At 41.2% G+C, this 14,708-nt stretch overlaps 1 protein-coding gene across 2 annotated transcripts; it reads left to right on the plus strand.

Moving 5' to 3' along the window:
- Positions 1-459: 459 nt before the first annotated feature.
- fktn (fukutin) lies at positions 460-12,273 on the plus strand. 2 transcript variants are annotated; one of them, XM_079657002.1, is made up of 9 exons: positions 460-1,153; positions 1,590-1,646; positions 3,134-3,331; positions 6,546-6,692; positions 8,604-8,734; positions 8,862-8,994; positions 9,088-9,217; positions 11,881-12,014; positions 12,124-12,273. In XM_079657002.1, the coding sequence occupies exons 1-9, from the start codon at positions 1,055-1,057 to the stop codon at positions 12,250-12,252; spliced, it is 1,158 nt and encodes a 385-aa protein (XP_079513128.1). In that variant the 5' UTR covers positions 460-1,054; the 3' UTR covers positions 12,253-12,273. The 2 variants fall into 2 exon arrangements, with proteins under 2 accessions (XP_079513128.1, XP_079513127.1); XM_079657001.1 differs by having other exon boundaries at positions 472-1,153; positions 3,131-3,331.
- Positions 12,274-14,708: the final 2,435 nt, after the last annotated feature.

Here is a 14,708-nt window from a genome sequence, read left to right on the forward strand (position 1 = left end):
CCTGCCCATTGCCTGAACAAGTTAGATGCCGACTATCACAGTGCACTGAGATGTGTCACTAACTGTAAAGCACCTACTCATCACTGTACCCTGTATGCCAGGGCAGGTCTGCCTTCACTAACTGTACGGAGGCTCAGTCACTGGTACACGTTCATCTATAAAGCCATGTTGGGTAAACTACCTTTTTATGTCTGCTCTCTGATCTCTCCACGAATTGAAAGTACTTATTGACTGAGATCTCATGATGTTGTTTTATTAAATGTGCCAAGTGCTAGGACTGTCTTAGGGAAGAAAGCTTTTAGTTATGCAGCTCCACTAACTTGGAACAGTCTGCAAACACGTTTCAAACTGAACACTTTGGTTCCCCTGCACCATTTAGAAACTGGGCTGGGTGACATGCTGTGTGATGCTCATGGTACCTGTCACTGTGAATAGAGTTTGTAAACTGTACCCTGTGTACATGATGTTGTATGTCATCCTTATTTTTGTTCTGTTGTTTGTATGTTACATGTGTAACTACTGTGCTGCAGGTCACCCTGAAAAAGAGATCAATGATCTCAAGGGGCTTTCACCTGGTTAAATAAAGGCTACAAACAAACACACTTTATTCGGCTTCATTCCATTGTTTCTGAAGGTCCCATCAACAGGAAGCTGTTTCCTCCATGCTTTTACTCTGAAGGTCCCATCAACAGGAAGCTGTTTCCTCCATGCTTTTACTCTGAAGGTCCCATCAACAGGAAGCTGTTTCCTCCATGCTTTTACTCTGAAGGTCCCATCAACAGGAAGCTGTTTCCTCCATGCTTTTACTCTGAAGGTCCCATCAACAGGAAGCTGCTTCCTCCATGCTTTTACTCTGAAGGTCCCATCAACAGGAAGCTGTTTCCTCCATGCTTTTACTCTGAAGGTCCCAGCAGCCGGAAGTTGGGGGTTTTAAAGATGGCGCTGGATCTCGCCGCTGCTCCGCGCTTGTTTCTCCCGCGTGTTTTCCCCGCCGTTCTCCCCGGATTCCCGGCGGGTTTGTGATGAGCTTCCGGTTACCGAGCAGAGTCACCGGATGCCTCGCGCTCACCGGACGGTGTTATGGCTGCTGGTCGCGTGCAGCTCCGCGTTCCTGCTGTTCCAGCTCTACTACTTCCGGAACTACGTCAGCAAGGTGAGAGCCGGGCACCGCAAGAAACAAGGGAAATGTAGTTTATTTATCTAATATTTGTATATATTATTATTTATTATATTTCATAATATATATTTATTTATATTCCAACATTTTCTAACTTTTTATTTTATTTTATATTTCGTCTTTTTAAATTATTATTATATTTATATATTTTCTAAATCACAAGTCACATAGTTTATTTATTTACTATTTTAATATATTATTATTTATTAATTTATATTCCTACATTTTCTAACTTTTTTTATTTTATTTTAATATTCTTTATTTTATTCTTCTAAAAATTGTGTTTCTTCAAAGATAAAGAAACTTTAAAATAAAAACATAATTATGATTACTTCTACTCTCGTTGTAGAGCGTGTTCATGTTTATATTTATATCATTAAATCTAATATTGTAACCCCCCCCCCCCCCCCAGCCCGGCCCTCACATCCTGAGCCGCTCGGGTCACCTGACGCCCAGCGACGTCCAATGGGTGAGTCAGAAAACACTCGCCTTCTTCACCAGATGATCCACGGCCTGACCTCCTCTCAGTTTATCATACAGAGAGCAAGAGGAGGCGAGAGGAGTCACAGTCTAATGTCCATCTTACTCAGTTTGAGTTTACAGAGAGATCCAAATGACGTTTCCCACAATCCCGAATATGAATTATACAGATATGTATAAAACATGTATATCCTATTATACACAATCAGCAGACACATTTACACACATGCACGTACACAACAATCAGTACAACATAACAGTCACTTCAATATCTTTGGAGAGAGAGATTATTCCACTCAGGAGAAGTTCTTCCAGGCAGTCTTCATGTCCTTTAAAGCTTCTCAACAAAGGACCTCAACCCTCCAACCAGAGACCACAGACCACACTACATGTATTTGATTTAAATCCCAACTCAAAGCCCGGTTAGTGAGGAACCTGAAGCTCTGACAGCATCTCCTGCTCCTCACAACGCTCTGGGCTTTGTTTTGTTTGCTCTACTTGTATTCAGTATTCCAGTACTGCATGCTGCGTGTTTTCATTTGATTGTATTTACTTGTTTAAAATGAAATGAGTTTTAGGTTGACTTACAAAATCTGTCCAGGGACTCCAGATGAAAAATAGCCTCTGGCACGTTGACAGAATGCTGATCAAAGTGCACTGTCCCTGTTACACCGCTAACGTCAGCAGAGGCTTTTATTTTGTAGTCTGCCCCCCTTCCTGTAACGTTAATAATAATAATAATAATAATAATAGATTACATTTGTATACCGCATTTCAAGGGACCCAAGGCCGCTTTACATGGTGAACAAACAAACAAGAGGGGCAAATAATAAAGTAAAACATTCAATAAATAGCAGTAGGAGTGTTTAGGGGTCAAAGGTCATACGTCCTGGTGTATTTCTAGGTCCCTATAGTAACGTAACAAATATCAGATATCATGTAAGATGTGTCACTAACTGAATAACTGATGCTACCAGTATTACTAATCCTTCAGGTAATCTCATTTAACAGTGAATATTACTAACATGTTGTTAGAAAACTCTCCCTGGTCCCCGGCTTGAGCTTCAACCTCAGGATCCACGTATCTGTGATCCTCTCCAGAATGGAAGGAGTCATCACATACAGAGCATCAACTAGTTCCTGAACAGTGTCCTTCACATGCTGATATCCAAGAGAGGGAGTTCCACAGTCACAAGATGGAGGAATAGAAAGCAGTATTCAATGTTTACTTCAGATTAGCTCCACGTCAGAAATGATCATGCTTGTCATATGTCTCTCTCCATAGAGGCTGAATCATCATGTTAATCACATAGCTATCATATGCCTCAAACAGTCCTGATGCTCTGCTAGGTAATCACACATCCTGTCATGTTCACAGCTACTGCTGGGATACCTTTGTGATCAGGGTGCTCTCATGTTGGAAGAGGACATTCAGTGTTTTCACAACATTAACACTCTCTGTTGTCCCCGCAGCAGACGGTGAAGACTTTCCTAGCGTTAGCTCGGCGCTACGAGCTAACACTGTTCCTCGCTGACACCGCCGCGCTCACACTGCTCTCCCATGATGCATTACGGCAGCGCGACCGTCTGGTGCGCGAGCCGCACTGCAGCTTCCTCTGCACCAACCGGCCAATCACAGCCTTCGCTCTGCACGCCAACCTGTGGAAGTACGAGGTGAGTTTCCTGCTGTCTGAAGTAAAGTGTTGGAGTACAAATACTTTGTTACTGTACTTAAGTACATGTTTCTGGTATCAGTACTTTACTCCACTACTTATTTTCCTGACTAATTTTTACTTTCTACTTCTCACATGTTGAACTCAAATACCTGTACTTTCTACTTCTTACATGTTGAACTCAAATACCTGTACTTTCTACTTCTTACATGTTGAACTCAGATACCTGTACTTTCTACTTCTTACATGTTGAACTCAGATACCTGTACTTTCTACTTCTCTCATGTTGAACTCAAATACCTGTACTTTCTACTTCTTACATGTTGAACTCAAATACCTGTACTTTCTACTTCTTACATGTTGAACTCAAATACCTGTACTTTCTACTTCTCTCATGTTGAACTCAAATACCTGTACTTTCTACTTCTTACATGTTGAACTCAAATACCTGTACTTTCTACTTCTCTCATGTTGAACTCAAATACCTGTACTTTCTACTTCTCACATGTTGAACTCAAATACCTGTACTTTCTACTTCTTACATGTTGAACTCAAATACCTGTACTTTCTACTTCTTACATGTTGAACTCAAATACCTGTACTTTCTACTTCTCACATGTTGAACACAAATACCTGTACTTTCTACTTCTAACATGTTGAACTCAAATACCTGTACTTTCTACTTCTTACATGTTGAACTCAAATACCTGTACTTTCTACTTCTAACATGTTGAACTCAAATACCTGTACTTTCTACTTCTTACATGTTGAACTCAAATACCTGTACTTTCTACTTCTAACATGTTGAACTCAAATACCTGTACTTTCTACTTCTTACATGTTGAACTCAAATACCTGTACTTTCTACTTCTTACATGTTGAACTCAAATACCTGTACTTTCTACTTCTAACATGTTGAACTCAAATACCTGTACTTTCTACTTCTTACATGTTGAACACAAATACCTGTACTTTCTACTTCTTACATGTTGAACTCAAATACCTGTACTTTCTACTTCTCTCATGTTGAACTCAAATACCTGTACTTTCTACTTCTCACATGTTGAACTCAAATACCTGTACTTTCTACTTCTTACATGTTGAACTCAAATACCTGTACTTTCTACTTCTTACATGTTGAACTCAAATACCTGTACTTTCTACTTCTCACATGTTGAACACAAATACCTGTACTTTCTACTTCTTACATGTTGAACTCAAATACCTGTACTTTCTACTTCTCTCATGTTGAACTCAAATACCTGTACTTTCTACTTCTCACATGTTGAACTCAAATACCTGTACTTTCTACTTCTTACATGTTGAACTCAAATACCTGTACTTTCTACTTCTTACATGTTGAACTCAAATACCTGTACTTTCTACTTCTTACATGTTGAACTCAAATACCTGTACTTTCTACTTCTCACATGTTGAACACAAATACCTGTACTTTCTACTTCTTACATGTTGGACACAAATACCTGTACTTTCTACTTCTTACATGTTGAACACAAATACCTGTACTTTCTACTTCTTACATGTTGAACTCTAATACCTGTACTTTCTACTTCTTACATGTTGAACTCAAATACTTGTACTTTCTACTTCTCACATGTTGAACACAAATACCTGTACTTTCTACTTCTTACATGTTGAACTCAAATACCTGTACTTTCTACTTCTTACATGTTGAACACAAATACCTGTACTTTCTACTTCTTACATGTTGAACTCAAATACCTGTACTTTCTACTTCTTACATGTTGAACTCAAATACTTGTACTTTCTACTTCTAACATGTTGAACTCAAATACCTGTACTTTCTACTTCTTACATGTTGAACTCAAATACCTGTACTTTCTACTTCTTACATGTTGAACTCAAATACCTGTACTTTCTACTTCTTACATGTTGAACTCAAATACCTGTACTTTCTACTTCTTACATGTTGAACACAAATACCTGTACTTTCTACTTCTTACATGTTGAACTCAAATACCTGTACTTTCTACTTCTTACATGTTGAACTCAAATACCTGTACTTTCTACTTCTCTCATTTCCCAAACAGGCTGGTTCCTTTAGTCTGAATGTGTGTTTGGTGGCGTGATCATTATTATTTAGAGTCATTGCGTGCCTATTGATTTGAACACGATCCGTGTATCCATCATTTCCTGGTCTTCTCTAAAGAAGAGGGACCAATGGAAACGTTGTCATGTTGCCGTTGGTCACCATGGAAACATTCATTAGCTAACAATGACATTATTGTTCTATTAATATAAAGGGAGGTCAGGTACTCTTTAAAACAGCTGCTAGTTATGGGTACTTTTTACTGAAGTACATTTCAAAGCCTCTTTACTTTGACTTGAGTAAAGAAGTTTAGTCAGTACTTCTACTTTTACCAGAGTATTTTTAAACATGAGTATCTGTACTTCTACCTGAGTGAAGGATGTGTGTACTTCTACTTGAGTAAAGGATGTGTGTACTTCTACTTGAGTACATGATGTGTGTACTTCTACTTGAGTACAGGATGTGTGTACTTCTTCTTGAGTAAAGGATGTGTGTACTTCTACTTGAGTAAAGGATGTGTGTACTTCTACTTGAGTAAAGGATGTGTGTACTTCTACTTGAGTACAGGATGTGTGTACTTCTTCTTGAGTAAAGGATGGGTGTACTTCTACTTGAGTAAAGGATGTGTGTACTTCTACTTGAGTACATGATGTGTGTACTTCTACTTGAGTACAGGATGTGTGTACTTCTTCTTGAGTAAAGGATGTGTGTACTTCTACTTGAGTAAAGGATGTGTGTACTTCTACTTGAGTAAAGGATGTGTGTACTTCTTCTTGAGTACAGGATGTGTGTACTTCTCCTTGAGTAAAGGATGTGTGTACTTCTACTTGAGTAAAGGATGTGTGTACTTCTACTTGAGTAAAGGATGTGTGTACTTCTACTTGAGTAAAGGATGTGTGTACTTCTACTTGAGTACAGGATGTGTGTACTTCTTCTTGAGTAAAGGATGTGTGTACTTCTCCTTGAGTAAAGGATGTGTGTACTTCTCCTTGAGTAAAGGATGTGTGTACTTCTACTTGAGTAAAGGATGTGTGTACTTCTACTTAAGTAAAGGATGTGTGTACTTTTATCATCTCTGGAATTAACCAATGACGGTCCAGAGTTTTATTTGATCCTCTGATGTTCGTTTATCACTCGCTCTCAGGCCGGCTTCCTATTGGCTGCCGAGCAGAAAGGCTTCGAGGTGATGGAGCTGCGAGGAGACGACCCCCGATTGGCCAGTCTGGACACCCTATCAGGAAACCAGATCCCGCTCCACTTCCTGCTCCGCCTCCACGGCCACATCATACAGGTGGGAGGGGTCACCTGACCCAACAACAGGTGGTGTTAGATGTACCTGTGTTCCTGCAGGTGGTGTTAGATGTACCTGTGTTCCTACAGGTGGTGTTAGATGTACCTGTGTTCCTACAGGTGGTGTTAGATGTACCTGTGTTCCTACAGGTGGTGTTAGATGTACCTGTGTTCCTACAGGTGGTGTTAGATGTACCTGTGTTCCTACAGGTGGTGTTAGATGTACCTGTGTTCCTGCAGGTGGTGTTAGATGTACCTGTGTTCCTACAGGTGGTGTTAGATGTACCTGTGTTCCTACAGGTGGTGTTAGATGTACCTGTGTTCCTACAGGTGGTGTTAGATGTACCTGTGTTCCTACAGGTGGTGTTAGATGTACCTGTGTTCCTACAGGTGGTGTTAGATGTACCTGTGTTCCTACAGGTGGTGTTAGATGTACCTGTGTTCCTACAGGTGGTGTTAGATGTACCTGTGTTCCTACAGGTGGTGTTAGATGTACCTGTGTTCCTACAGGTGGTGTTAGATGTACCTGTGTTCCTGCAGGTGGTGTTAGATGTACCTGTGTATTCCTACAGGTGGTGTTAGATGTACCTGTGTTCCTACAGGTGGTGTTAGATATACCTGTGTTCCTACAGGTGGTGTTAGATGTACCTGTGTTCCTACAGGTGGTGTTAGATATACCTGTGTTCCTGCAGGTGGTGTTAGATGTACCTGTGTTCCTACAGGTGGTGTTAGATGTACCTGTGTTCCTGCAGGTGGTGTTAGATGTACCTGTGTTCAAACAGGTGGTGTTAGATGTACCTGTGTTCCTACAGGTGGTGTTAGATGTACCTGTGTTCCTACAGGTGGTGTTAGATGTACCTGTGTTCCTACAGGTGGTGTTAGATGTACCTGTGTTCCTACAGGTGGTGTTAGATGTACCTGTGTTCCTACAGGTGGTGTTAGATGTACCTGTGTTCCTACAGGTGGTGTTAGATGTACCTGTGTTCCTACAGGTGGTGTTAGATGTACAGGTGGTGTTAGATGTACCTGTGTTCCTACAGGTGGTGTTAGATGTACCTGTGTTCCTACAGGTGGTGTTAGATGTACCTGTGTTCCTGCAGGTGGTGTTAGATGTACCTGTGTATTCCTACAGGTGGTGTTAGATGTACCTGTGTTCCTACAGGTGGTGTTAGATATACCTGTGTTCCTACAGGTGGTGTTAGATGTACCTGTGTCCCTACAGGTGGTGTTAGATGTACCTGTGTTCCTACAGGTGGTGTTAGATGTACCTGTGTTCCTACAGGTGGTGTTAGATGTACCTGTGTTCCTACAGGTGGTGTTAGATGTACCTGTGTTCCTGCAGGTGGTGTTAGATGTACCTGTGTTCCTACAGGTGTTGTTAGATATACCTGTGTTCCTACAGGTGGTGTTAGATGTACCTGTGTTCCTACAGGTGGTGTTAGATGTACCTGTGTTCCTACAGGTGGTGTTAGATGTACCTGTGTTCCTACAGGTGGTGTTAGATGTACCTGTGTTCCTACAGGTGGTGTTAGATGTACCTGTGTTCCTACAGGTGGTGTTAGATGTACCTGTGTTCCTGCAGGTGGTGTTAGATGTACCTGTGTTCCTACAGGTGGTGTTAGATGTACCTGTGTTCCTACAGGTGGTGTTAGATGTACCTGTGTTCCTACAGGTGGTGTTAGATGTACCTGTGTTCCTGCAGGTGGTGTTAGATGTACCTGTGTTCCTACAGGTGGTGTTAGATGTACCTGTGTTTCTACAGGTGGTGTTAGATGTACCTGTGTTCCTACAGGTGGTGTTAGATGTACCTGTGTTCCTACAGGTGGTGTTAGATGTACCTGTGTTCCTGCAGGTGGTGTTAGATGTACCTGTGTTCAAACAGGTGGTGTTAGATGTACCTGTGTTCCTGCAGGTGGTGTTCCTGTATGAGCGCAGCGGGAACTATCTCTGGCACGGAGCGCTCCGTCTGAAACCTGAAATGGATCAACGCTTCGCTCCGTTCAAACTGCTCGACTACGGGCGACACGCCGGAGCCTACGACAGGTAGCACCTCTTTATTACTGTTGTTGTTGTTGTTGTTTATTAATTATTTTTTGTGGTTAATACTGTCACAGTGAACTGTTGTTGTTGTTGTTGTTTATTAATGGTTGTTTGTGTTGTGCCCCTTCAGGCCGGAGCTCGTCCTCACGGTCCTCGACGGCCTCGATGTTCGAATTCCTCGAAACGTTTCCCGTTTTCTCTCCGAACAAAAACACGCTCGCTTCCTGGAGTGCCGACACCGAGACGCTCGGAACTTCCTGCAGGTAGACGCGCTTTTATTGTGAAGGGCAGAAAACGTGGAAAGTCTCACGTTTAGAAATGTAACTGGAAGTTAATTTAAACGACATGTTCTGCAGCTCTATCCCGACGACTCCTCTCCGGAGGCCGTGGAGTTTCGGAGGAAAGTGAAGTCGCTGCTTCATCTGGCGGCGCGGACGTTAGCTCCCCTCAACATCCCCTTCTGGCTGAGCAGCGGCACCTGCCTGGGTAACATGCTAACATGCTACATTACAGCATAACAACATATTAACGTTACAACATAACAACATATAACACGCCAACGTTACAGCATAGCAATATATAACATGCTAACATGCTAACATGCTAACGTTACAGCATAACAATATATAACATGCTAACATGCTAACAATATATTACATGCTAACATGCTAACGTTACAGCATAACAATATATTAACGTTACAACATATGTGAGCTGCTCTATCGAAATCAGTCGCATTGACCCAAAGACACATTTTGAGTTGTAAACACTGCTGGAAAGAGGAGGTTCCTAGCTTTCTAATGATATCAGGATTGTTTTTGAACTCAAAATATGCAAAATATGTCACATTATATAATGACTGTCACCGAGTCATCATTTTGAGAAAAAGGCCTTCAACGTTTCCTCCTCTCTGGAATCCATCGATCTGATTGGTTATTAGCAAATGATCAAAATACTACGGAGGGAAGATATCTTTGTTTGGATTACTGGTCTCGCGAGTGTGTGTGTATGTGTTTGTGTATTTTTGCGTTTGTGTGTATTTCTTTTCCCGGGGAAAACCCTCACGAGATACCCCGGCTGTTGTTCTGCCTGCTGTGACGTCAAGTTACTCCGCTTGTCATTATGCCGAAGCTTCAAAGTTGTATTTATCTTCTGAATTTGCCGAAACAAGCTTAATATTCTGAAAGCCAAGACTTTGTTTATTTGAAATCAAAGCAAACTGTAACGGACCCTGCCGTGTTATCTATGATTACTCTACGCTTCCATTCATAATTGCAGCCGGAGGGAACAGCAGAGTGGCCAGTGAGAGGCGAGCTGTGGTCTTCCCTTTCCAAGCTTCAAACATTTATTTATCGTGTGATTTTGGAAATAGAGTTTCATATTCTGAAAGCCAAGACTTTGTTTGTTTAAAATCAAACAAAACACCCGAACCCTGAAAAAATACAAATCCATGTTTATTTTGAAATGAGCCGTTGCGACTTCCGACTGATTTCGATAGAGCGGGTCACATATAACATGCTAACGTTAAAGCATAACAATATATTAACGTTACAGCATAACAACATATAACATGCTAACATGCTAACGTTACAGCATAACAACATCTAACATGCTAACGTTACAGCATAACAACATATAACAGGCTAACGGTATAGCATAACAACATATTAACGTTACAGCATAACAACATATAACAGGCTAACGGTATAGCATAACAACATATTAACGTTACAGCATAACAACATATAACATGCTAACATACTAACGTTACAGCATAACAACATATAACATGCTAACGTTACAGCATAACAACATCTAACATGCTAACATTACAGCATAACAACATATAACATGCTCACATGCTAACGTTACAGCATAACAACATATAACATGCTAACGTTACAGCATAACAACATCTAACATGCTAACATTACAGCATAACAACATATAACATGCTCACATGCTAACGTTACAGCATAACAACATCTAACATGCTAACATTACAGCATAACAACATATAACATGCTAACGTTACAGCATAACAACATCTAACATGCTAACATTACAGCATAACAACATATAACATGCTCACATGCTAACGTTACAGCATAACAACATCTAACATGCTAACATTACAGCATAACAACATATAACATGCTAACGTTACAGCATAACAACATCTAACATGCTAACATTACAGCATAACAACATCTAACATGCTAACATGCTAACATTACAGCATAACAACATTTAACATGCTAACGTTACAGCATAACAATATATAACATGCTAACATGCTAACGTTACAGCATAACAACATCTAACATGCTAACGTTACAGCATAACAACATATAACATGCTAACATGCTAACATTACAGCATAACAACATATAACATGCTAACGTTACAGCATAACAACATATAACATGCTAACGTTACAGCATAACAACATCTAACATGCTAACGTTACAGCATAACAACATATAACATGCTAACGGTATAGCATAACAACATATTAACGTTACAGCATAACAACATATAACATGCTAACATACTAACGTTACAGCATAACAACATATAACATGCTAACGTTACAGCATAACAACATCTAACATGCTAACGTTACAGCATAACAACATATAACATGCTAACGGTATAGCATAACAACATATTAACGTTACAGCATAACAACATATAACATGCTAACATACTAACGTTACAGCATAACAACATATAACATGCTAACGTTACAGCATAACAACATATAACATGCTAACGTTACAGCATAACAACATATAACATGCTAACATGCTAACGTTACAGCATAACAACATATAACATGCTAACGTTACAGCATAACAACATATAACATGCTAACATACTAACGTTACAGCATAACAACATGCTAACATGCTAACGTTACAGCATAACAACATATAACATGCTAACGTTACAGCATAACAACATATAACATGCTAACATACTAACGTTACAGCATAACAACATGCTAACATGCTAACGTTACAGCATAACAACATGCTAACATGCTAAGGTGACAGCACTAAGACCAATAACAGCGTAACGAGATATTAAACTCTTGTTGATTGTAAACTGTTGTTGATGTACTTGTTGACGTGTGCCCCCTGCAGGCTGGTTCAGGCAGTGCAGCGTGATCTCGTACAGTCGGGACGTGGATATCGGGATCTTTATCGCAGACTTCAGGCCGGACATCATCGCAGCGTTCAGGACCGCCGGGCTGTCGCTCAAACACAAGTTCGGAAAGGTGGGAACTTTTCTTTTATGGTTCTCACGTTTTGATTTCCCCTCTCCAGCTGTTCTGACGCAGGTGTGTGTTTACCTCGTTAAGGCATGTGTTTTATTTTGAAGGGCAGGTGGAGGACAGTCTGGAGCTCTCCTTTCTGAGTGAAGACGTCAAACTGGACGTTTTCTTTTTCTACGAGGACGGAGACATCGTGTGGAATGGAGGAACGCAGGCGAGGAGCGGCAGGAAGTTCAAGTAAACACAATTATTAGTTTATATTAGGTCCCCTATCATCCTCTTCTTTATCAATATATTGCAGGTCTCAGATATATCCAGAGCCTGTCTCTGATTGGCTGAAACACCAAACAGAGCATTACCCATAATCCCCTCTGTTTCAGCCCTGTTTCCAAAGTGCTGATTCTCTGTCTGTTACTTTAGATGAAAATAAGGAGCCCCTCCCCACGCCCCTCTGAGAGACATTTGGTTACAAAGAACTCAATGGAGCTCAAGAGGAGATTCAGGTGATAAGGGGGGGGGGTACCTTGGTTGCTGATTGGCTAATGGTTACACAAGACACAACATCGTTATGACATCATAAAGTGTCCAAAATCTGATCAGCTCATTTTCAGATAGGTTTTTATAGAAATGGATCAAAAAGAGAGAGAATCTCAGAGGGGACACATGTTGATGTAGAAGAGACATGAAGAAGAGGGGACACGTGTTGATGTAGAAGAGACATGAAGAAGAGGGGACACATGTTGATGTAGAAGAGACATGAAGAAGAGGGGACACATGTTGATGTAGAAGAGACATGAAGAAGAGGGGACACATGTTGATGTAGAAGAGACATGAAGAAGAGGGGACACATGTTGATGTAGAAGAGACATGAAGAAGAGGGGACACATGTTGATGTAGAAGAGACATGAAGAAGAGGGGACACATGTTGATGTAGAAGAGACATGAAGAAGAGGGGACACATGTTGATGTAGAAGAGACATGGAGAAGAGGGGACACATGTTGATGTAGAAGAGACATGAGGAAGAGGGGACACATGTTGATGTAGAAGAGACATGAGGAAGAGGGGACACATGTTGATGTAGAAGAGACATGAGGAAGAGGGGACACATGTTGATGTAGAAGAGACATGGAGAAGAGGGGACACATGTTGATGTAGAAGAGACATGAAGAAGATGGGACACATGTTGATGTAGAAGAGACATGGAGAAGAGGGGACACATGTTGATGTAGAGAGACATGAAGAAGAGGGGACACATGTTGATGTAGAAGAGACATGGAGAAGAGGGGACACATGTTGATGTAGAAGAGACATGAAGAACAGGGGACACATGTTGATGTAGAAGAGACATGGAGAAGAGGGGACACATGTTGATGTAGAAGAGACATGGAGAAGAGGGGACACATGTTGATGTAGAAGAGACATGAAGAAGAGGGGACACATGTTGATGTAGAAGAGACATGAAGAAGAGGGGACACATGTTGATGTAGAGAGACATGAAGAAGAGGGGACACATGTTGATGTAGAAGAGACATGAAGAAGAGGGGACACATGTTGATGTAGAGAGACATGAAGAAGAGGGGACACATGTTGATGTAGAAGAGACATGAAGAAGAGGGGACACATGTTGATGTAGAAGAGACATGGAGAAGAGGGGACACATGTTGATGTAGAAGAGACATGAAGAAGAGGGGACACATGTTGATGTAGAAGACACATGAAGAAGAGGGGACACATGTTGATGTAGAAGAGACATGAAGAAGAGGGGACACATGTTGATGTAGAAGAGACATGAAGAAGAAGGGACAGATGTTGATGTAGAAGAGACATGAAGAAGAGGGGACACATGTTGATGTAGAAGAGACATGGAGAAGAGGGGACACATGTTGATGTAGAAGAGACATGGAGAAGAGGGGACACATGCTGATGTAGAAGAGACATGAGGAAGAGGGGACACATGTTGATGTAGGAGAGACATGAAGAAGAGGGGACACATGTTGATGTAGAAGAGACATGGAGAAGAGGGGACACATGTTGATGTAGAAGAGGGGACACATGTTGATGTAGAGGAGACATGAAGAAGAGGGGACACATGTTGATGGAGAAGAGGGGACACATGTTGATGTAGAAGAGACATGGAGAAGAGGGGACACATGTTGATGTAGAAGAGGGGACACATGTTGATGTAGAAGAGACATGGAGAAGAGGGGACACATGTTGATGTAGAAGAGACATGGAGAAGAGGGGACACATGTTGATGTAGAAGAGACATGGAGAAGAGGGGACACATGCTGATGTAGAAGAGACATGAGGAAGAGGGGACACATGTTGATGTAGAGGAGACATGAAGAAGAGGGGACACATGTTGATGGAGAAGAGGGGACACATGTTGATGTAGAAGAGACATGAAGAAGAGGGGACACATGTTGATGTAGAAGAGACATGAAGAAGAGGGGACACATGTTGATGTAGAAGAGACATGAAGAAGAGGGGACACATGTTGATGTAGGAGAGACATGGAGAAGAGGGTACACATGTTGATGTAGAAGAGACATGAAGAAGAGGGGACACATGTTGATGTAGAAGAGACATGAAGAAGAGGGGACACATGTTGATGTAGAAGAGACATGAAGAAGAGGGGACACATGTTGATGTAGAAGAGACATGAAGAAGAGGGGACACATGTTGATGTAGAAGAG

This window comes from Notothenia rossii (genome assembly GCF_949606895.1).
Source record: "Notothenia rossii genome assembly, chromosome: 11".
NCBI classification, from domain to species: Eukaryota; Metazoa; Chordata; class Actinopteri; order Perciformes; family Nototheniidae; genus Notothenia; species Notothenia rossii.

Coding starts and splice junctions, on each gene's coding strand:
- fktn (XM_079657001.1), top strand. CDS start 1,055: ATGCCTCGCGCTCACCGGACGGTGTTATGGCTGCTGGTCGCGTGCAGC. Junction 1,647..3,130: donor CGCCCAGCGACGTCCAATGG/GTGAGTCAGAAA, acceptor TTGTCCCCGCAG/CAGACGGTGAAGACTTTCCT. Junction 12,015..12,123: donor TCAAACACAAGTTCGGAAAG/GTGGGAACTTTT, acceptor TTTGAAGGGCAG/GTGGAGGACAGTCTGGAGCT.